We start from the raw sequence: 24800 nt of genomic DNA on the forward strand, positions 1-24800 counted from the left end.
ATAACCTTGTAGTCAGTAAAACTTTCATAAGTCAGCACAACCGTTTGCTGATGGTGAACGTATCAAATTCCATCTTGAAGACAGGAGGCAATAATCTGCTTTGTAAACAGTGAGATTGTACCGCGTTTGTCGAATGTAATGATGATCATTTGTTCTCTTTGTCTACAAATGATACAAACAAAACAAAACAAACAAAAAAAAAAACATTTAAAAACCATTTTGAAACAAATGGATAACTCGAGTCAGAACTGCTACGATCACTACAGCGAAATGACAAGCGGTGAGAGAAAGAACTGCTCATCTTTGTTGCTTTGGCTCACTTCTCATCTCAAAAATAAATGAAATCTGACCGTCTCAGCGTCTGTTAACATCTTTAACTATTTTAGGACATTTAGGGAAATCACTCCTGTTTATCAGAACTAAATGAAACTCCAGTTTTAGCTGTTTTTTGCTGTTCTACAGCAGCTCATAGTTTGTTTTAGAACAGATTTTATGGATGACTTTTAGGGCCCTTCATGGCCTTGCTCCAGGCTATATCTCTATCCTCTGAGCACCATATGCACCAGCATGCACCCGGGGTCCTTGGGCAAAGGCGCCAACCTTGCCTGAGGAAATCATGTCAGTAGTCAGCCACTTCCTTTAAACCTATTTTTATGGGAAGGCTTTTTTATATGAATTTCCTTTGAGACGTCTTATTATCTCCCACATCTCACAATCCCTGACATTTTTACTACAATTTATTGGTCTTGGAGTTTGTTTTATTCTGTCTAATGTCAAAATCTCACTGATCTCACAGGTGTAGCGTGAGTACTGAACATACTGGAAGATATACACAGAAAATGAGCGCCATGTCAGTGCAGAGGAAGATATCGGACCACGTGAAAGTCAACAGACTACAGAAAGATGCAGAGGAGTTTTTCCACCTTTGATATTGCAAATCAAAGCATTTGATGCAGCAGGCAAAATTTGATTGCTGTAACTGAAAAATTGTACTCGGTAGTTTGTTTCTATGGCAAATGTCACTTGGGCTCCATGGAGCCAGGCAGCGAAGAAAGGACCCATTAGAGCACGTCAGTATTCATGTTTGGATTTCTTCATGTTCTATTGTGAGTTTGATCCTTTGTTATATTTTTGAATCTGTTTTTGGTGCTCATTTGATTCCTGTCCCAGGTGAGAACTTTCAGGTTGTGTGTGTCCCTGTGTTATTTTCTCTTCATTATTCTAAACTCTTGTGTTCCTTTTGTGTAACAAATGAGTTTTCTGGTGTCTGTGTTAAGTTGGGGTGAAAAATAAAGTGAAAAAAAACTTCTTTTTTGTTTTAAATCACCTGTAGGTCAGAATTTCAACTTATTAACTCAAACTTCTGAGAAAATAATTTTCAATAAGATAATATCCCAAATTTTGACTTATTGACAGCAAAAAAATTAAAAGTTTTTGGTAGCATAAATAAACTTTCATAGATTGTGGTCTCCTGTGTGTTGCTTTGAGTTTTACCTCCTCCCCAGTGATTACCTAGTTTCTCTGCACCTGTGTATCATATCCCCAGCTGTCTCCACTTCCCTTATTACCCTGTGTGTATAAATAGTCCTTCCCCTGTTGCCTGGTTTGCTGCGAAGAGTTGGATTTTTATATGGTACCTTTTTGGTTTAAGTATTTAAATGTAATAAAAATGTTGCATTTTAATCCTTCAATATACAAAAGATGGCAAATATAGCCTTTTGCAGTTTAACTGGTTTTGAGTGATTATGGGAAACTTAAATATGCACTGCTGAGACTTGTAAACGTGAAACTATCAGGAGAAACGAGCCAGAGCAGCTGAGGTAAAACTGTAAAATCATCTGAGAGCGAGTCGACTTTGAGTCCTTGGGTAATGGAAAGCTAAAACCCGGAAAAATAGTTGGCAGTGGTCTTTAAAAAAAAAAAAAAAAAAAAAAAAAAACTGCAGTCAGTTCAACTCAGCGAGCTCTGCTCTCTTTTGTGACAGTGTTTAAAAATAGGCAGTTTAAAGATGAGCAGCACTTCCTCATTGTCTCTGCAGAGGTGAGCAGATCCTTGCTTTTCTTTACATTCACTAAGAGGAGGAATGTTACGTGTTTATGCATCTTTGAGGGAGTTGATGTGCGCGCAAAGCTTCAGTGCGGGTCCCAGTTTAAGGTTCATGGTGCTGACCAGGTGATCCTCTGTGAGAAGCAGCAGAGCCTGCCCATCTATTTCCTGGGAGCGAAACTCCTCGGCTACATCAGCACCACCTGATGGAAAGAGAACCGGAGTGGTCATTCTGTGTGACCTATAGCCTCGTTTTCCAGTTCTTAGCTGATAGATGTAGCACCCAGTGTGGTATTCTGCTGCCGAAGCCCATCTCCTTCAGTTTCAATGTGCCAACAGTGCCAAATTTAAAGTAAATCACATTTTTTGCTCAATCTGATGCTCAGCTTGAATTCAAGCAGGTCACTGAAGATATTTGTGCTAACGAGCAATTGAACAGGTGTACCTAATGAAGTGGCTGGTGGGTGTACACTATGTGCAGTCACCCTTAACCAGCACATGTCCACATGAAACTTTCATGCCTGCAAATCATATTTAACCTGTCAAAAACTGCGAGAGAGAAGCAAAACTTACCTTAAAGCAAACCCAACACACCAAACTACAAACCGACACAGACGTGCTGCGAGGTCAGAGGTTGCCATTTCTTTAGCAATAAAAGCTGTGCCTCAGGAGTGTGAAAAACCGCATTACCTGGCAGGGTGCTGATGTAGGAAAACACTTGCTCCACGTTCCACTGAGACGGACAGCCGACGTCGTCTTCTGCGTCTGAAACGATGATCGTTTCTACGGTCCTCTGCTCCCTCACCCTCTCTTGCGCTCTCTCAGCCTGTTTTCGAAGCCTGGTCGTCATGGGAACGGGAGGTTCTTCCTCCTCTTCCTCCTCCTCTTCGTGATGCTCATCTTCCTCTCTCGGTGAACTCTGTTGGGTCTCTTTGGAGCCAAATGACCTGTGGGCCTGAGAAGCACAAAGACACAAAAATTCAGTGTATTTCAGAGCTGGACTTCATACAGTAACAAACAGAAAGCAGGTGTTAGACCGTGTCTCAGGTGAGGTTTAATTCTTACCAGTCTGAAATAAATTTTAGTTATAGCTCATTGTAAGTATTGACTTTGAGCTGCAAACTCATTTAAATGTTCATCTCCTTTATTTAAAGGATCTTTTAGCCTCTTTTAACAATGCTATTAGAGATGCAAGGGCTGCTTACTTTTCTCAGTTGGTTGCAAAGAGCAGAGGTAATCCTAAGGTCTTATTTGATACTATTACTGATATCATTACTCCTGCTCCACCTGCTGCCATTATTTCTTCTGCTGAAGACTGTGAAACATTTCTTGCTTTCTTTTTAGAAAAAATTAGCAATATAAGGAAAAAATTGTCCCCATCAGCATCTGCACTGTCAGTTCCCACGCCAGTTCGGCCTGTTGTTTTAGAAAGATTTTTACCTGTTTCACTATCCGAACTGGGAAAAATAGTTAGTGCAACAAAAGTATCCTCTTGTTCACTCGACATTTTACCCGCATCGTTATTCAAAAATGTCTTTTACTCTATTGGTCCCTGTATGCTCACTATAAGTAACACCTCTTTGGGATCTGGCAAAGTCCCTGCTTATTTTAAAACTGCTGTTATATACCCCCTGTTAAAAAAGCCTATGCTGGACCCATCTCTCACTAGCAACTACAGACAGATCTCAAAAATACCGTTAATTGCTAAGATTTTAGAGAAGATTGTGGCTAAGCAGCTTACAGCAGTTTTAGACAAATATAATATCTTTGACAAATTTCAGTCTGGCTTTCGTAAAGCTCATTCTACTGAAACAGCCCTTCTTAGAGTTTCCAATGACATTCTGATGCAAAGCGATGCAGGTAAGTGTTTTGTTCTCTTAATGTTGGATCTCACGTCGGCCTTTGACACCGTTGACCATTATATTTTGCTTGATAGGCTGAAATACTGGGTCGGTGTATCTGGGTCTGCCTTAGAGTGGTTCTCCTCGTATCTTTGTGAACGATACTCTTCTGTGGCAGTTTCTAAGTACAGGTCATCTTCTACGTCCCTGTCCTTTGGTGTGCCACAAGGCTCTGTGCTGGGGCCATTATTGTTTTTAATTTATTTACTTCCTCTCCAGCATATTTTGAGCCCTTTTGAGGATATTTGTTACCACTGCTACGCAGACGACATCCAACTATATATATCTTTTAAACCTGAAGATGCTTCTAAGCTGCGGATTTTAAATGTGTATTTGGAAACCATCAAAGGTTGGATGGCCGACAATTGTCTCCAACTAAATGAAAATAAAACTGAAGTCCTTTTATGTGCTCCAGACAGACATGTACCCAGCATAATGAATGCTCTTGGTCCCCTTTCAACATTTGTGAAACCATCTATCAGGAACCTAGGGAAACCTTCGATCCTGCTCTTACATTGGATATTCACGTCAAATCTCTGGTTCGGTCTTGCTTCTATCATTTAAGAAATATTTCTAAATTGAGCCCCATAATATCTCATACTGAACTGGAGATTGTTATTCATGCTTTTATTTCATCATGACTGGACTATTGCAATTCACTGTTCACATGTCTAAACAAAAGTTCCCTGGAGCGTCTGCAGACTGTCCAAAATGCTGCAGCAAGGCTTCTGACGAAAACATCGAAATACTCACATATAGCACCGTTGCTTATACAGTTACACTGGCTCCCTGTCGAATTCAGAGTCCACTTTAAGATTCTGGTTCTGACATTTAAGGCTCTTCAAGAACAAGCACCATCATACATCATTGAACTTTTACAGCCCTATGCCCCTAGTAGGTCTCTGAGGTCTTGTGGTCAGGGATTACTTGTTATTCAGTATACGAGACTGAAAACTAGGGGTGATCGAGCTTTTGCTACTGTGGCCGCCAGACTGTGGAATTCTCTTCCTCAGAACTTAAGATCTGCTGATTCACTGATTACTTTTAAAAAACAGCTAAAAACATCTTTTTAAAATTGCATTTTGTTAACTTTTGACTGTACTTTGTCTTTTTAATCTGTTCCTATACCTTGTAAAGCACTTTGTGATCTTTTATCTAGAAATGTGCTATATAAATAAAATTTTACTTACTTACAAACCTCGTGGTTCGAGCTCCGTGGAATGTTTCAAGCATCAAATAAACATTTAAATGTCTTTTTAGAAATATTTCCAACCTGTTTCCACCAGAAAAAAAACATGTATGCATAACCACCTCTGGAGTCTATCAGCCTTCAAAAATCCATTTTTGTTACACCTAACTGTAATAATCATCAGCCTGTAAGTCTGTTCTTCATATTTTTGAATGAAGAGTGATTTAAAACAGCATATAACAGGGCAACATGCTTGAAAGCTCTGCAGCCTTAACATATTTTTGCATGAGTCATTTTAATGTTTGTTTCCAGAGCTGATAGACATCTAAGAATCTGGCCACCGGCAAAGCCCATTCGGCTGTTTTCATTAGAGATCCCCATCTGCCAGCTGACCCGATCACCCCCAATATTCTGTCCAACATGCTGGTTTGCTTACAAATGTGAAGCTGCAGATCGTTTTGTGTCTGCAGTGTGTTTGTGTTGAAAAGAAGTTGCAAAAGAGATGACATATGTTTTTCTTTTTGGATTGTGAGAATAAATTGACAAGATGCATACGATGTCGTTTTTACTCACAGCAAAGAGAGGCAAACCCAACACAACTACCAATAAAGTCCTTCTGGTAGATAAGTGCTATTAGTAAAACCTCCAAAGCTGTTCTTCTTTAAACAAACAGGCTTGCCTTTGTTTGTCATGTGAACATGTAGTTAGTCATTTACTTTACTCATTTCTGTTAACACCAGCAAAATAGTTGCATGTTTAATCATCTGAGAATTTACCCAGATTTATTTATTTAGAGAGACAGAGATCCTGACCCCCCTAATGTTCAGCACAAAGTTACGCCCATGAGGAAAGCTGCAGAAAGCGCGATATATGTCGTTTTAACCCTAGAACATTAACGTGGAGTTTTAGTGACTGCAGAGCTCCAAACCTCCTCTGATTAACATCAGGATAAAAACTGTTCACAGGGAGCTTCATGCCATCCATTTCAGTGGCTGAGCAGCTCCTGCAGGTAACCCAGTATCTTTTTCGTCCATACAGTTTATACATGCATGCATGCATGCATGCATCAGGCCGACGATACTACTGACCTGCATCACAAAGTGCTCTCTGGAGGCTCCGTTGACTCGGCTGGGGGGTCGTCCTCTCCTTCCCAAGGGCCTGTGAGCCATGCGACCTGCATGCAGCACCGCGATACGCTTGGTGCAGCTTACACTGAACCTGAACAAAAACAGCCGTGAAATGTTTGATTAACCCTTAGAGCACAGGTGTGTGTCCTTGATCCAACACAGCTGATTTAAATGGCTAAACGACCTCCTTCAGGTGTCTTGACCCAGGTTGATATCTAAAACCTGCAGGACACCAGCACTCGAGGCCTGGAGTTCGACACCCCTGCCTTAGAGGATCCTGGGGACATGTTGGGCCATTCCATTTTTTTAAATGGTATTTTTGGCGGTGCTGATATTAATTTTATCCTCAGGCCAAACAATGTCCAATTGAAAATCACTGAAAATACAACTTTTGATGTTTTCTGCAAAAGTGCCTTGCTGCTGAAATGATAAGTGTGTGTCCTACTGATGTTGGATGATGGTGTGCATGTGTGTGCATGTGTGCGATATCCACCTTCAAGTCTGTTCTCTTAGAAGGCCACACTCGGTGTTATGAACTAATTCGATAACAGTGAATGATGAGAACCCTTTCAGAGCTTCAACAATATCTCAGCAGCAGGAACCAAAACAAAATTGGACTTTATTTTGGTTCTCACTCAAGTAGTTTATGCATCTGCACGGCAGCCACAGTTAGAAGTATGCGCAGTAGTGCAGGAGCAGTCATTTTGGAGATGGCAAGACTTTACAGCACACACAGGCTCTGGAAGTGATCGTGAACCATGAGTGTTAAGATGGCATCCTCCTCCTCTGAGGACTCTGAGGCTGACATGGAGGAGGCCTCAGAGGTAGAAATGGACCAGCTGGAGTCCAGCTCTGACTCATCTGAAGGTGAGAGTGGAAAGGTTTGGTTGAAGCAGTGACAGGATAGACTCCTCAATCTCTTCTCCATCTTGGTCAACCCCATATTTTGGTCCCCCACAAAAACTGCAACGCTCTGCAACGCCCCAGCAGCCAGAGGTTTGATCCCTGGAACTACACACTATCCCACCAGCTATGCACTGCTGCTGGATGAAATCCTGCAGCAAACTGTGGCCCTGACAAACCTCTTTTCCTTAGGGTAAAAAGAGTGAGGATTTTTAAGGGTTATTTGAGAGTAAATAAATGCTCTAAGAGCTTGGAAGGAAATGCGTCTGGACTTCTTTAGGTTTTTTGAAAACTATGATGACCTGGATGACGGATAACCTTCACAGATGGTTAATAAGTGCATTCGTCCCTAATGTTATTATATCACATCATCCTTGAAGTCTGTGAATAAGTTGGGAAAGGTAGCATCGGGACTCTGAGCTGTCCTCTTTTTGTTGCTTTGATGGAGACTCATGGGGAAACCTGGGAGTGATTATCTACTTGCGTCAGCGGGCTGCAGATGTCAGATGATGTAATTCAACTTTACTGACACAGACTGTAATTTTCTGTAGTTTCTGCGGAAGAAAAAAGTGCTTTGTTGTTAAAGCAGACAGTTCGTGAGTGTTGCTCATGTTTTCCACAGACTCTAAGACAGTGTGGTGAACCTCAGCCGAATGACACACACCAACACTGAAAACAACAAAATAAAAAGATTCAAAATAATGAATCATCATTGTTCTCACGGACAAAGATCAACTTTTCATAACAAACCATAAAATATTACAATTTACACAGACTTTGTATTATGCATCGGCCCTGTGTTGTGAAACGCTGATTCTTGGATTTTTCTTGCCATCATAAATTCTTGTTTTGTGTTTCTTTTTAACACACCCCTTGTGTTCCTCTTGTGAGTGCTTCTTCCAGCGTACTTCCTGTTTTATTTTGAAGGTGGGATCCTAATGTGGTTTTCCACTACTACTACTACTACTACTATGTCCTTTTACTTCCCATCTTTGTTCTTTTAATTTCTGATTTAGGTTACCTGTTCCCTAAGTCTGCATGTCTTAACCCCTTTTTATTTCATAGTTTGCAAGTGCCCAATGCATCTGCTCCATCGCTTCACATTATTTTCTCCCATCGGTGATGGGAGAGGAGGAGGTGAGGAAGAGACATGAAAACAAATGAGCTGAGGGAACAGGCACTTAGAAAATTGAGTCATCCTCACAAATGTCACACCTCATTTTAAAGTGATGCCAATGAAATGTGTCATTTTTGTTCTAGCAGACCCACAGCTGGATTTTATGACATCAGACATAACTGTGCTCATGACAATTTCTAATAAATAAATAAATAGAATTACTTTAATTTAACACATGGTGCTTTTTTGTGCAGGGCAGAAACTTTGATCATGTTAAATAACGTGAAAAAAGGATGACTTGTTTAAAAAGAATCCTCCTCCCACTATGACTTGTATATTCCAGCTGTTTCCCACAACTCTTTTATATGCTAAAGGTAAATAAATGCATCCACAGTGGACACGCATTTGCATTCTCAATTATAGCTAAAGCCTCCTCTCTCCTCAGTCCTCCTGATATATTTTAGGAATTGAGATTTCCTTCAACATGGTGAACTGAGATTGATTTCATGGTCACGGGCAGCAGGATGGAGGTGATGAAGCGCCTGTTTTTTTATGCTGGAGGACCACTGAGCTTACGTGATGGTGAGGTGTCTGCATTCAGGTCACAAAAATTGGTCTGATTTTAGTGAAAGTCACACACGATGACCATAATGATGGGTCTTCGTCTGAGCTGTGCTCAGGTTGCTCATATTGGTCGTTTTACTGCCACTTTTCCGTTCTGCACTTCCCAGATTACAATAACCTGTGAGTTGTGATTTCAGTCCCTGCTGAGTATTTACTGTATGATGTACACTCACATAGCACATATATTTGTGCTAACTGGTCGTTAGCACAAATATTTAATCAGCCTATCACACTGCAGAATGGCCAGACTGTTTCAAGTTGATAGCAAGGCTACAACTCAGATAGCCATTCACAACTCATTATAACCAAGGTATGCAGACGTAAAACCTTGAATCAGATGGGCTACAGTAGCAGGAGACCACAGTGGATACCGCAGTGGATACCACTCCTGTCAGCTAAGAACAAAACACTAAGGCTCTAGTTCACAGGAGCTCACCAAAACTTGCAATAGATGATTGTAAAACTATTGCTCGTCCTCGATTTTCTTGGTACACTTTGGGCCTCTTGTACCGACTGAGCACCATTAAAACACCACAGCCTACCCGAGCTGCAGACTATGTCTATCCCTTTATGACTATAGTGTAACAATCTAATAATAGCTTCTTTCAGCAGGATAACACCAAAACCCCAAAGCTCAAATCATCTCAAACTGGTTTCTTTAACATGACAATGACTTCACTGTAAATGCCCTCCACAGTCACCAGATCTCAGTCTAGTAGAGCACCTTTGAGATGTGGTGCAATAAGCAAAGCTTATGAGCTTATGGCTGATGAGCGTCTCGTAATAACCTACAGTTTGTTCATGTTAATAGGGTGAATCACTGAAACTATGTTTCTTTGGTAATAAATAATTACACTAGAGGACAAAACTTAGTACGTTGTGTAAATGTTTTATTTACCTTCTGACACACGACATGGAGCAGAAGCGTTTGGAGCGCAGAAACGTGCGAGCGTAGCCGCTGCTTCCACAGTACTCACACTGCAACACGTCTGGCACACTCTCCCCGAGTTCTGCAACTTCAGAGGACCAGCTGTTAATCATGCATGTTCACACACACACACACACACACACACACACACACACACACACAAACACGCACACCTCTCTCACCTTCTCCTGTAGGGCCGTCATTTTCCATCTCAGAGTCAGATGAATCTGACTGGTCAGCATCCAGAGGACTGTCGTCTGCTGCATCCCCATTGGTCGGTACGTCCTGGGGTTCTGGAAGGGAAGCCTGCTGCTCCGATAACAGTGATGACCGACCCACCTGCATTGAGTAGCACATTCAAAAATTGAAAACCTTACACCAATTTTTTTTAACCCAAATGGCAGAAAAAAAAGAAAAAGAAAAAAGTTTTAATTCACTGAAACAAGGTTTCACACAACTAACGTCCTGCACAACGATAACACTGCATGCTGACAGATTGCAAGTTGGCACTGACCAGTTCCTCTCACTATAGCCTTAACTAGTTGCATCAAGCTTCCTTGTAAAAAGACACCTTCTGCATAAATGAGCCATGCCAGCAGCTTTGATAAAGTGACAGACATCATTTGTTGACTGTAGAGCATCACCAGTGTTACAATGTAAAGACAGTGATGCAATGTCATATTTCAATTGTCATATTTACATCTGTTTATAATATTAAAATGAGACATTTACTTAAGTTTTAAATGCCTGGAAAAGTTTTATTCCACCTTCCTCTCCTCACCTGCTCCAGAAATATTTTCATTTTGTTTATACACACATAATTAAATAATTGATTAAAGCTGATTTTAAGTGCTTTTGTAGTGCTTCCCATTAATCAGCAGTAAACTTTCTGCACAGGGCACGTCCACATACCGGGAACGGCTCCAGGCCCTCTTTGATGACAAAGCCCTCCACGAGGTGTGTGAGGACGTGGGTTGACCTCTTGGGGCTTCCTGGGAGACTTGCAGGGGCAGAAGGAGGCTGGCTGGGGACTTTTGCTGAAGCAGGGAGGAGGGGAGGAGGTAAAGGAGAAGGTGGTGGAGGAGGAGGGTTGTTGGTGCCACTATTGCCGCTATTGTCAGTGGTCGTGAGCTGGGAGGACTCCTCCACTGGAGGACTCCTCCAGTGGCTGGGGGTGATGGAGGATGAACCCGTCACTGCTACACAATAAAAAGCATAAAGAGTGAGGGGTGAGGGGGTCTCATGGAGGCAGGTTATCCTGTTAACTGAATAATTCTGTACCTGAACCATTTTGATTGGGTGGTGTAGCGGTCCCGTCTTGTTCTGAACTTGGAGGATCTTTCCTTTCCTCTGAGCTCAGACTGTTCACGTTGCACTTTTGCCCCAACTGAAAATCAAAACAAAACAAAACCTCATTCAAACCAACTCATAATCTACTCAGGAGCTCTTCAAAGCAGGACGTGCTGACTCACGGGTGCAGTTTCGTTGTGTTTGACTGGATGCACTTTCAGATCAACAGCCACCGTTTGAGGAGGTGGCAGGTTCTGGTAGGGCATCTGGACCAGAGCCTCCGCCACAGGCAGTTCCCGCTCCGTTAGCAGTACCTGTCCTGACTGGACAGCCAAAGCCCGGACTGAGTGCAGGGACACCCTGTGAAGGGAGGCCGGGGGGTTCTGGGGCAGCCTGGGGAGAATGAGAGGAGGAGGAGGAGGTGGAGGCTGCTGGCTCTGTGGGAATGAGGTCCGACGCTGTGGCGCAGCCACCAGAGGAGGTGGCTGAGGCTGAACGGCAGCAGCTGGGACTGAAGTCTGAGGTGATGATGCAAGCATGCTGGTGACTAATGGGGAGGAAGAAGAAGACAGGGCTGGGGGCTCGTTTCGTAGTTGTGAGTGGGTGCTGGAGGCGGTTAGTCTTTTAACCGACAGAGGAAGAGGATTGGAGTGGGTATCTCGGGGTGCTACTCTGAGGGCAATTGGTTGCAACTGTCTGCTGCTGGGAGCCCCTCCTGTGGCCTGCTGGACGATGAGCTGGTGGTGCGCCACCTGCTGGCCTACTGGACAGGACAGCTGCTGCTTGACTAGAGTGTGGGTTTGCACTGGAGGGTAGGCTGCAGAGGGAGCACGAGGAACATAATAACCAGCAGGTGAGCTGTCATTAAAAACTTAACCTGACAAAAAAAGCAAACATCTGCATTACATGAACATCAGTATGCTTGCTGCATGGCTTGTATCAAACCAAAACCAAGTGTCCACCCTAAGTTTGTCTCTGGCCTCTTACACTTGCAGTTATCTCAAACCGTGGAAGACACAAACTCACCTGGGGTTATAATCTGGGGTCCTGACACCAACGAGGTGGCATCAGATGGCGCTGTTTCTGTTGAGCCATCAGTCAGTTGGGTGCTCTTCAGCCCACAGACTGGATTCTTGGACAAAGAGGTAGCTGCAGGCAGGGCCTGGGACTCGGTGGAAGGTTTTAAGATGACGCTGTGGGCTGTAGCCAGAGCTCCCGGCAAATGGGTACGCAGAGCCAGATTCTGCAGCGAGTATTAGAGGTTAACAGTTAGTCTTCGCAGTTATTAAAAGTTTCTGGTCATGGAGTAAAGAGCCAGTGCTGTACCTTGTCCTAACACACTGACATCACGTAAATAAATACAGAAATAGTGGACCTATTCTGCTGTTCCTTATATTATGATCTAAAGCAGCGAGCGAGAGTTGAGGCTCGGGTGTGAAATGTATGGTTTTCAGGGTTTTATCGGTTTTCAGCGTTATTTTGTTATCGTTTTTATAGCTAACTCTGTTTTCCTGGGTCTTTTCACATCTGTTATGAATAAATCTTCTTTTTTTCGGTACCGGTACTAGTTTTATTTTGTTGTATTTATCCGCGACACCTTAAAGGCCGGTCTGTGAAAATATTGTCAGGCATAAACCGGTCCGTGGCGCAAAAAAGGTTGGAGGACCGTTGGTCTAAATAATGTATGCAATGTTGAAACAAAACAAAAAACACAACCCGCTTTGCTCTTTATGATGTCAAAGAGGGGAGGGATATCCTTAATGATGAGATCAAGAGGGGCAGCAAATCAGAAGAAAGTAACTTTAAAGCTGTGGGCAGTGAGCAAAGCTACTGCAAGAGAGTCCAAGGACAATAACATGGAGCCTGAAATGAGCATAATAGGTCCACTGTATGTTCTGTAACAGCCTGAGGCACATAATTGTGCAGCACTGTGGCAGGATTGTACCTGAGAGGAGGTAGGTAATGAGGAGCAGGAGGTCACAGTGGGGAGGTCTGACTGAATTGCAGCTACTGTGGCTGCAGGAGTTAGAATCAGCTGGCAAGGATAGAAGCAACAGGGAAGCTCAGACGCCACGTTGGTTAAAAATCAGCCATAAAAAGTTGCTCATGCACTCAAAATGGCAACACAGTAAAGCAGCATGAATGCAGCTCGAGATCAAAGATGAAAAGGTTTCTACCATCTGAGTTCGAAGGTACATCTGAGCTTGGTTACAGCTGGCAGGTCTGTTTCCTAGAAGCATGGCCTGCTGAGATATTGTGGCTGCGCTGGCAGTGGATGTCTGAGTTCGACCAATCAGCCTTGCGGTCACTGGAGATGCTGGTAAAGTTATCTGGATGAGGGGCGGCATGATGAGAGCTGTGACAAAAACTAAATATGCTCAGGTGTGTATTTGTGCTCAGAGTGAGAACACACTTAAGCACTTACCGAGTTTTGGGAAACACCCGCAGCCTGAACCAAACTGCCTGTAGAAGAAGAAGGTGACCTCTGACAGACTGAAGCCTGAAAAGCAGTGAGAACACGTTTTACTTTCTATTCTTGATCCTCACACAGACACACAGCACATAGACAGACACCACCCGACCTGCTGGATGGCGGCCAGACTCTGCAGATGTGCGGGATGCTGGTGCTGCTGCAGGGCTGCTGTCTGCAGCATGAAGTGCTGCTGCTGGGCTGCGTACATCTGATGCAAGTACTGGGCCGCCATGCTCTGAGGTCTGTTCATGGCATGTTGGATCACCTGTTGGATCACACGATGTACATTTTCTTCAGACTGGCTAAAAGCCTTACAAGGCTATTTATCTACTTTAACAACAAAATCTAATCACCTGTTCAAATACACTATATTGCCAAATGTATTCACCCGTCTGCCTTCACACACATATGAACTTTAGTGACTCCCATTCTAAATCTATAGGGTTTATTATGATGGGGAATTTTTGGTGATTTTTCCTGAAATGTAGTTGTGAGGTCAGACACTAATGCTGGACAGTCAGATTGCCAGAAGAAGGCTTCTCCACTGCTTCAGAGTCCAGTGGTGGCGTGCTTTACACCACCACATAAGACGCTTTGCATTGTACTTGGTGATGTAAGACTTGAATGCAGCTGCCATGGAAACCCATTCAATGAAACTCTCTACACACTGCTACTGAGCTGCTCTGAAGGCCGCATGAATTTTGTGGCCTTCAGATTTTACTGAAGGTCACAAACTTTGTACTATAACCACTAACCACTAACGGTTGAGTGAGGAATATTTAGTGACGAGGAAATTTCATGAGCGGACTGGGGCTACCTGATCTTGCACAAATGTTTGTAGAAGTAGTCTGGATGCCAGGTGTTGGATTTTATACACCTGTGGCCATGAAAGTGATTAGAACAGGTGAACTCAATGATTTGGATCGGTGAGTGAATATTTTTGACAATATAGTGTATATACTATGATGCATAATTACTACTATTGTTTATTCTTTGGACTGTCTCGTAAAAGTAATACCTGATAGCTTGACAAACGACAGTCAATAGACAATTAATATTCAGTATATCAATATGATAAATGCATACTGAGGTCAGTGGTACTGTTCATTACTTGGATCACCTTTAAATCAAGTCCTCTGTGTGCACTTTACAGAAATAGCTTGGACTTTTTGCCTGTCAAGCACACCGTGCGTAGGGACTGTAAGCAGCTTCCTGTCTATTACCCCGACTCTTTACCTGTGAAGTGAAACTAAGACTAAACGAGCCACACACATATCGGTCGCAGGTGCAGTTTATTACCTGGACTGCTTGTCTGTCTGGTGGGATGATGCTGAGGGAGGTAGAGGGCGGCTGGGTGCTGGAACTGGGTGTTGCCATGGTGACGACAGATGATGACGATGCAGTGGTTACTGTCTTACTGGTGTCTGCCTGTCTGTCTCCTGGGCTCCGTCTGTCCATGTCCCAGATTACACACAGAATCAATATCAGGAAATCTGTGGAGATAAAAACAAAAAAAGGACATGCATTAACATGTGCAACTTTCTCTGATTCATGTGTAAATGCTTTCAGTTAAGATGCTTTCACTCCAGGCAAAAAAAACCCTAACAGACAGGTGCTGGTGTAGAAAAATCATTTTCTATGTGAAAATATTCCCACAATTTTCAGGTTTCTCCCTGTTAAAAGGGACTGTTTCCTTCCCACTGTTGCAAAGTGCTTGCTTTGACAGGTTGCTTGTTTTTTTTGTATTTATTTATTGTTTTTTGTTTTGTTTTAAATACTGTTGTGTTTTTTCCTTATAGCACCAGCGCTTTGAGGTGACTGTTCAGGGTGCGGGACTAGAAAATAAGCCTGAACTGAATATATTTTAACGTGTCAAAACTGAACCCTTCCCTCTTGTCTTTATTTTTTTATGACTTGCAGTGGAGTGACAGGTTTTAAATGACTCCACTTTCTTTTAAGAAAGCCAAATATAATTTTAAATCATTTATGGCAGTTTTACTTCAAGAAACCTTTTAATTAAATTAAAAAAAAAAAACCTCACACAAATAATAGACACCCTACCTCACAGGGAGCTTTGATCTTCTTGAATTAAAAATGAAATAGAATAAAATAAAACCAGGTGAACAAAACTAAACTTGGACTTTTGAAATAGAAACATAGAACCCTGACACTTATTAAATTAAGTGAATTTACAATAACAGAACAATAATAACAGTAATATTTAACATTATCACCAAGAAATACTTTTAAGTTTTTAAAATCTTGTGTGAGGTGGGGTGGCACGCACACCTCTGTAATAATTTAAGAGAATTTTATCAACAACAACAACAATAATATTAATAATAATACAGTAGCGTGGGTTGTATAAATCACGCCTGTAGCTGCAGAATATTGATTCTTTTTTTTTCTGATTGATCTTCGCTGTAGATTAGTAAACGCGTGCAGGATTTCCTCGACAAAAACCCTGAACCATCGGATAATCCTGATATTTAATGTCCAGTCTGTGAACCTTCACAGACTACATCCAGCACATCTGGATGACACCCCCCGCCGCTCTGCCCCTCACCGCTCACACTGCGCATTATGCATGCACAACCATCCACCTCTTGTCGGCGATACTTGCCTGGTTTTGGAAGACATGGGCCATCAGGAGCTGACCATACCCCGACACACTGTCCCAGTCATGAAGCCCTCTGATGCGTCAGCGCTGCTTAAAATGGTGATTTGAAAAAAATCGTGCGGTGTGCTGCGAAGCAGGCAGCATATGATGATAAATAAAAAAAAAGCTTCGGCACAGCACCGCTCGCAGTGCGGGAGGACCCTCCACAGCCACAGAAGAGAGGAGAGGCGATGTCTGACGATCAAACGCTTTTTGTTTTAGAATGAATGAATTTAAATTGTAGGCTCGTGATAAGATGTGTTGTCCCCCTGTTTATCACTAATATCGCTGTCATGTCACATGACCACGTGGTCTCGTGAATTCATTGTTCTGTCACTCAATAATATATGATGTTCAGATGAGTATGTGCTGCAAATTCGTGTCCCGTGAGTACAACAAAGTCAGTTTTCTTCTTTTTAAGTACAGTTGGTTCACTTTTTTTTAATGAAGACAAGCGGGGACCATGACCGCTGGATGTTGTATTTTTCTTTTTTAAGCTTGTTCTCGCTGCATTTAAGTCCTAGTTTATTGTTTGATTTCTCGTGTTATTTGTCACTCCTCCCTCCAGTCCTCCATATCTGTTGTTTCATCATTTGAGTCTTGTATTTTAAAATTGCTTGAAAGCGATATATTCGTAGTAGGTTCTTGCTTTATTAGTTGAAGAATTGTTACCAGCTGACGAACATGAACATTTCTCTGGACTGTACAAGTCTAACAACCTTGAAAGACTGACATGTTATAATAACATGTCAGTCTTTAAGAGCACAGGCTGAAGATACAATTATCTTAGTTCAGTTTTTCAGACACGGTGAAGTGAAACGTTTGAAGTTTGAGGGGTAAACATAAAACAACAACAAAACAAACTATGACTAAATCTCCTGACAGAGGACATGGACAATTTCAAATCCCCAGGATCAAAGAGGAGCAAAAATGGCAGCTCTCGCTTGTTCCTGGTCCATTTTTCGATCCTGCAAAAGTCATTGAGCTTTTGAAAGCTTGAAAATAAGAAAGGAGGCAACTGGACTTTTTTGGGTTCGCAAAGGTGTTTCGCCTCTCACCCAAGAGGCTTCTTCACGTTTTGCAGGAGGTTTCTTCCTGGTAAGAATGGAGGTTTTCCTTCCCACTGTCGCCAAGTGCTTACTAGGCGGTCATCTGTCTCTTGGGGTCTTTAAAGCCCCTTGAGGCGACTGTTATTGTGAATTGGCGCTGTATGAATAAAACGGAACTGAATTAAAAACAAATTGTGGAGTCCCATCATCCGTATTCTTCAGTCCTGTCATCTTTGTCAAAGTAGCTTCATTTCCTGTAATGACTGACCCTCTCCCAGGACCCAAAATCATCCCGGAACTCCATTTAACTGAACAAGCTAATCATCCCAGCTTTTTTAAGAAATCCAAAGCTCAGTTTCAGGGAGTTCGTGAACCCGACCTCCAGTCTACATATGTAGGCCTACTGATGTGTACCACGTGCGTGAAAGGAGCATACTACTAATAATGACACACACACTCGGAGGTTGGTGCAAATCGTGGCTCACATAGAGACGTCACGGTTTTTCCCAAACTTTATCTGTATTTATTAAAGATTACTTTGTTATGGTTAGGATATTTAAAATAAAATCAAGTTCACTTTGTTACAAGCAGAGGGTGGTTTGGGTTAAAATAAGTATCCTTTTAAAGCTCCGTTTTACACGGTTGCTATGGTGACGAGTCCCGTAATACTGTGTTGGGAGGAGACACGAAATTTAAACACTTAACACTTAAACACCTAAAAATGTGATATTTTGCGTCAGAATAAAGTTTATTTTACTGTGATTAGATTTGGTCACGGCCGGCTCTCGTACGGTGACTATATCTCAAACTCAGGAGAGACAAAAATGATGCGAAACTTTATGCTGATTTCATGTTTGCTAACAAGATTATAGAAAAGCTCAAGTTAGCTCTTATATTATAATCTTGTCATAGCCTACGTCTCCTTTTTTGCTTTATCCGCATAAGATTTAAAGATTTTTATCTTCTGTTTTTGTCTTTTGTCTGAAAAAACGACTGAGCGTCCATCAGCTGGCACATGTTTTGAGCTACAGCTACTCCTTCACCACATCCATATCTGTGTGCTTCCTCGTTTCCTTCTGCCTGACAGCTCCACATATTCAGCATCCTTTGTCCAATATTTCTCTTTATAAATCGGGAGACAGACATAGTTTTAATAATTATAGACCAGTATCATTGCTATCACAGTTTTCTAAAGTGCTTGAAAACCTCTTTGCACAAAGATTTGATAGTTTCATTGAAAAACATCAACTGCTAAGCGAAAGTCAGTACGGATTTCGACGGAACAGATCAACAGCAATAGCATTAAAGCAGGATTGAAGACATTTCATCAGCAACACATCATAATAAATATACTATAGGGGTATTCATTGATTTAAGAAAAGCTTTTGACACTCTGCAACACTCCATCTTGATTTCTAAGTTAAGAACTTATGGTGTGAGAGTAATAGTAAATGGTAAATGGCCTGTATTTATATAGCGCTTTACTAGTCCCTAAGGACCCCAAAGCGCTTTACATATCCAGTCATCCACCCATTCACGCACACATTCACACACTGGCTACATTGTAGCCACAGCCACCCTGGGGCGCACTGACAGAGGAGAGGCTGCCGGACACTGGCGCCACCGGGCCCTCTGACCACCACCAGTAGGCAACGGGTGAAGTGTCTTGCCCAAGGACACAACGACATTGAACTGGTTAAGCAGCTATTTAGATAATAGGTTTCAGTATGTGCAGTGTTTAGGCAATTCATCTGATAGAATGAAAATAGAATGTGGGGTCCCTCAAGGTTCTGTTTTAGGACCAAAACTTTTTAATTTATATATAAATGACATTTGCGATGTGTCAAAAAGGTTGAATTTTGTTTTGTTTGCAGACGATATAAATTGTTATTGTTCCAGAGAGAACTTGAAAGAATTGGCTAAAATTATGGTTATTGAAATGAAAAAAATTAAAAAATGGTTTGATGTAAATGAGTTTTCACTGAATTTGGAAAAAACTAAGTTTATGATATTCGGAAACTGTGTAAAGGAGGAAGAGATAGTATTATCTATAGAGGGAGTATTAATTGAAAGAGTGACAGAATTCCGTTTTCTGGGTGTAATAGTGGATGACAAGTTAACATGGAAATCACATATTGAACATGTTAAAAAAAAGTTGGCTAAAAGTATTTATATCCTGGGTAATGTTAGATATATATTTACAAGACAATGAGAATATTATATTTTTCATTGTTTCTACCCTATCTGAGCTATTGTGTTGAAGTATGGGGGAATACATACGTGACTAATATGAAACCATTATACTTATTACAGAAGAGAGTGCTTCGAATTATGCATAATGTTAAATATAGAGAACACACTAATAATTTGTTTATAAAATCGAAATTGTTAAAACTAGGAGACATAGTGAAATTACAGACTTTAACTATTATGTTTAGGGCGAAAAATAAAACACTACCTCTTAAGTTACAAAGTTTATTTGTATTGTGTTCAGAAAATGGGGACAGCAGAAGGAAGTTTTATTTTAAGCACCGCTTTGCTTGAACCACACAAAGGCAAATGTGTCCAACAGTCATAGGCATAAGAAACTGGAATTCTCTCAGTGATCATCTTAAGTGTTGTATAAATGTTTCTCAATTTAAAATCTGCTACAAGAATAAAATGATAAACCGATATGAAGAAGTTGAAAAGAATAGAATTTAATTGCAGAAAAATGATCCTTTTAGTTTGATTTTTAGTGGTATTGCTCATTGTTGAGTATATTGTTCTGTTTGCTTTGTTTTGTTTTATTATGTGCAGAAAATTGTCATAGTGTAATTTTGGTTGCCTACTTGTATTATCACAGATAGGGGGCAGGTATCAATAAGAATTTATTCTTCTTCCTGCTCCTTTTCATGCATGGAAACAGTGTTACTTTAATTGAAAGGAAGGTTGTGTATGGGAATGCATTACTGCTGTACCATGTGTGAAACAAAAAAATAAAATAAAATAAAATAAAATAAAATAAAAATATCCACTATTCTTCTGCACATCCACAAACCATCTCAGCCTTAGCTCTTTGACTTTGTCTCCAGACTGCTCGACCTGAGCCGTCCCTCTGATGTACTCCTTTCTAGTCCTGTCACTCCCAGTGAAAAGCTTAAAATCTTCATCTCTGCATCCTGTCTTTGTCAGTGCTACAATCTTCAAACCAGACATCATAGCAGTTCTCTCGTTCACATTGCAAACCCTTCCTTCTGTCACAAATCAACCCTGACACTCGATGTTCCTCTGCTCTCCAGAACATACCTCCACCTCTCCAAGCTCTCTTCCACCTGCTCCCTACTCTCACTACAGATCACAAACACATTTCACAGAAACTACCATCAACCTGTCATCAGCATCAACCTAATCCCTGATGCAGGCCTTGTCAGGCCTGATAGGCGAGCAAAACTAGTGAACTCAAAAGCAAAACCAAAAGAGACCGTCCTAAACTTTTTTCATAAAGACTTATTTCACACAAAAAGGAATTCAGACAATAGAAGACTTGTCTAGAACTCTGGGGAAATGCACAGGTCTGATGAGGCACAGCCAGGTGGTCCTACTGGCTGAGGAGCGAGAAATCCAGAACTCCGCCCCAGGAGGGGCGCATGAACCGGATCTTGACAACCCTAACCTTGAACTCATCTGTCACACTGCATACCTCATACATGCCCTTATACGTAGATTATGAGGAACAACTTTGAAAGAAAATACAAAAAAACAAAACAAAACCCAACCATCCCCCCAATAATTGTACTCAGTCTGTTTGTAAATATAGTAAACATCTAAGTTGAATTAAAAAGAATATTCTATATTTAAAAGAAGACAAAGCATTTCACGTTATTTTAACCCCCACCCCTTCCTTTTATCACAGCAGCTAACTCGTTTCTAAAATTAGATTTTTATCTTTTTTTAGTACATGTTTTTGTCACCGGTCAATTTTGTTGTTCTTTCCAAACCAATGCGCTTGAATGCGCGACATGTCTCGAGGGTCTTTCCTTTCCGAGCTTAAATGTTTGAACACGAATGCAGCACTTACCTACATAAAAGGCCTGAGTTGGTACAGGCCAGTGATGCCAAAAGTTATATTTGACGTTTCAGAGTTTTTGACAGTATCCCACTGGTTTGTTATACTCGATAAATAATAAATCAATGTGAAATTGTGTGTTTTTGTGTTTTAACAAGACACAATTCAGGATGGAACGAATATACCAAGTTGTACACTGCCCCTGTTACATTCCGATAATGGACTGGCCCGTGGTTAGGCCTTTGCAGTGGGGAGTTGTTTGACGGACCCCGCAAGTTTTTCTATACTTTACCTGTTATTTTTGTTTGTCTAAAGAAGGGCAAATACTCAGCTTTTGGCATCACTTGCTTCGTTATTCATTTGGTTTGTCGACGGACCGTAAAGATTAACAGTTTAGGGCGTGGTACCGGGCCAAAGTAGGAAACAAGGTAGATAGGAAGGACGATATCGTTGAGTCGGACTGTCCACGGCTGAGCTTATGATGCCGACGTTGCGGGATAGCACCATGTCCCACCCCGGCGAGAATTCCCACCAAGTCCGGGTGAAAGCTTACTACAAAGGGTAAGAAATAACCATGTATTTTAGTATTTAATATATCCAATTGGGAATAACTTACTAGCACCAGTTGGAAAGACGGCTAGTAAGCTGGCTAACACTAGCTCAGTCAGCTAACGGCTGGCTAATGTTGGGAACCACCGGGTTTCGGTAAACTTGGGCAGGCGGACAGGTGACACTGTCCAGGCGCTCCGCCTGCGAAAAGTCAGTCTCGGTGGTATCTGAGAAATTTTTCAGCTACACGGCGAAATTGTCATGTGGTTTAAATTAGTTAAATCTGTCTCAGCATGAAAGCTTTGGAGCTAGTCTCTCAGCAGCGGGCTAACAGTTGCTATCTAAGTTGATAAGGATTTGGCGTCTTGTTATTGATCGTCTTTACATTTATTTTGTCCTATCTCTGGCAGCACAACATGTCCTAAAATACCGCTTTTGTGTCACTTCGGGAGGCACAATGTGATAGCAGGAAATCCTAATAATTGTTGAGCTTTCACAATAACTGAGGAGCTTTGAAAATCCAAATTAAGTAGTGATGTTCATGCCTTTTCAGTTAGATAATGAAATGTAGACCTATTATTTTCAGCCTCTGTTATCCAGTACTTACGTGATATTAGTTACAACAACGAAACCATGTACCACTTTTATATGCAGATATGATGAGCTCATTATAAATAAAAGTAATTAAATCTAAAGATTTGTTTTTTATTTTGTTTCAAAAAATTATCAAGCTGTAATCAGGTTATAACTGTGTCACATACAGTAAAGGACACATGAGCTGGCAGTGGGAAATCTTTTGGTTTACAATTCTGCTTCCTCAAAAACAGCAGCAACCATCATAAATGTTTCTGACTAGTTTAGGAGCAGTTTATCAACTTTTGATGTTCACACTGTAGCCAGAACTGTAATATCAGGGTTTTGCCTGGCTCAAAAAGGGGTAAAGAGACTGTGTTATTGAACTTTCCAGCATTTTGTTTCTATTTGTGGCCACTTGCTGAACAAAAATCAATTTTAAGCTTAGTGCAAAGATGCTGTTTGAACGTATTCTTATCACAGTTTCTGTGATTTTCCTTTGTGGAATGTCAGAAGCTCTCTGATAGGCGCCAACGTGTTTTCTATAGAGGAAAACCCCGGATAATCTAATATTTACATAAAGGAAAGCCTAAACCAAGTCAGTTAGCAAACAGACTTCAGCACAAGACCTGAACAATAGACATCTATGTATTGTCCATTAATGTATGACATATCCAGGTGGACGGCATTGTCTTTGAGTTTCTGTCATGCTAAATAAGCATTTCGTTTCACAGTTGATTGTCATGATAGAAATAATTGATTACTCGGTTGTTTCAATTATACTTTGCCTCTGTTTGATGGAGTCAAGAGATTAGAGATCAGTCAAGACTTGAAAAGCGTGTAGTGCAAGTCATCTCAGCCATACCCGTGTGACACACCTCAGTACCTCTGTGATGTGTGTTGATTATTGGGTGGCATCTCGCAGAGAGAGGCATGTGAAATATTTCTGACGCGACGGCTGAGGAATCTCAGCTATGCTGCCAAAGAGAGATTGCAGTGTAATGGTCTCATGATTCTGCTATCGGGATGCATTAAGCCAGGATGCCATCTGAGTTGTTTTCTTTCGCTGCAGAAGTTAAGACTGAAAGATGTTAGAGCTAGTAATGCACCAAATCAATATAGTAGATTAGGCAGTAGTGTCATGTCGAAGCTGTTTACCGACTGTTTTTATAAGGCCACAACAACACATCTTTATACACCTTATTGTATGAATCATCGCACAGTGTGACATATGGACATTGAGAACGGCAATACTTCCTGTGACAAAAGACCAGAGATGGGGAATGGAGCTTTTTGTAGAGCATAAATTTTCAACATTTTCCCCTGTGGACTTAAACACCATGTAACTTGGAAAATTTTCATAATATGAAGATAAAATTTTAAATGATGTCATTTAATATGTTCACATTATTGTTTAAAGAGAATCAAAAGAACAGCTTCTTCTGAGGGAGTGAGGTGGGAGGCACTGATTTTATTTTGTTTTTTTAACTTCAGATCACCCTCTTGGGTTTTGGGCATTGTGACTTGCATTTTCCCGTAAATTCGTGACATTGGTACTGACACAATTCCATTAATTCTGACTGAACCGATTGCAGCTAATTAATCCGAAATGAAAATAGACGGTGGCAGTGTGGCTGCTTGAAAACAAGAGCCTCTTTCATGTGACATAAAAGCGTTAAGACATAGCAGGTTGTTCAAACACTACAACAGCTGATTTCACAGATTAATTCCATATCCGGTGCTAAAATCATTATATCTGAAGTCATATGCTATAAAACGCCCACCTCCGTGACTTTATCAATGAGCTTACTCTCTTATCTGCTCTTAGTGTGGGGTGTTTTCTGGGTCTTTTCTTCACTGTTTGCATGTTTGCTGTCAGTCAGTGCCAGCAGCAGATTGGTGTCAGCCTGTAGCAGTCACCAACGCGTCTTTATTTTTCTCTCATTCGGGCTGCAAACGCACTGACCGTATGACCAGCAACTGATGGCGATGCTTTTATTTTATAGTCTGTTTCTTACGGTGGCAGAGGGTCCCAGGGGCTCAGCTGGATGAGTGGGCACTTGTTTTAGAGGGTTTTTTTACTGCTCTCCCGTATGATAGAAGAGTCAGACAAAAAGACATACACAATTGAGTATGGAGAGATCCGGGGAAAAGTGACTCCTAACAGGGGGATATGTGCATGTGTGGTGTAGACCAAGATAAATCATGAACCCAGGATTCCCCAGCATAACATAACATAGCATAACAGGTCTAGTTGCTGTAAAAATAAGCTAAAGTTCCTACTGTTGAAGGTACCTTCAACAGGAGTTAAAAATAGTTGCCTT

General features: G+C 41.4%; 2 protein-coding genes across 3 annotated transcripts in view; one reads left to right on the forward strand and one right to left on the reverse strand.

The window, feature by feature from the left end:
* phc3 (polyhomeotic homolog 3 (Drosophila)) lies at positions 1-16500 on the reverse strand. Of its 2 annotated transcripts, none has more exons than XM_026150452.1 (15): positions 16222-16500; positions 14898-15091; positions 13708-13863; positions 13551-13625; positions 13303-13455; positions 13071-13160; positions 12152-12368; positions 11308-11942; positions 11117-11222; positions 10748-11034; positions 10018-10174; positions 9806-9917; positions 6225-6354; positions 2737-3001; positions 1-2249 (listed from the first exon to the last, which is right to left on the reverse strand). In XM_026150452.1, exons 2-15 carry the CDS (start codon positions 15054-15056, stop codon positions 2095-2097), a joined length of 2697 nt encoding a protein of 898 aa, XP_026006237.1. In that variant the 5' UTR covers positions 15057-15091; positions 16222-16500; the 3' UTR covers positions 1-2094. The 2 variants fall into 2 exon arrangements, with proteins under 2 accessions (XP_026006237.1, XP_026006236.1); XM_026150451.1 differs by having other exon boundaries at positions 9806-9923; positions 16222-16499.
* Positions 16501-21415: 4915 nt separating this feature from the next.
* The window catches only part of prkci (protein kinase C, iota), a 44372-nt gene continuing 40987 nt past the window's right edge, over positions 21416-24800 (forward strand). The window contains exon 1 of the mRNA XM_026149056.1: positions 21416-21915. Within this exon, the coding sequence (XP_026004841.1) occupies positions 21833-21915 (83 nt within the window). The 5' untranslated portion in view covers positions 21416-21832. The remainder of the gene's footprint in view (positions 21916-24800) is intronic.

Source organism: Astatotilapia calliptera, chromosome 18 (genome assembly GCF_900246225.1).
Source record: "Astatotilapia calliptera chromosome 18, fAstCal1.2, whole genome shotgun sequence".
Lineage (NCBI taxonomy): Eukaryota > Metazoa > Chordata > Actinopteri > Cichliformes > Cichlidae > Astatotilapia > Astatotilapia calliptera.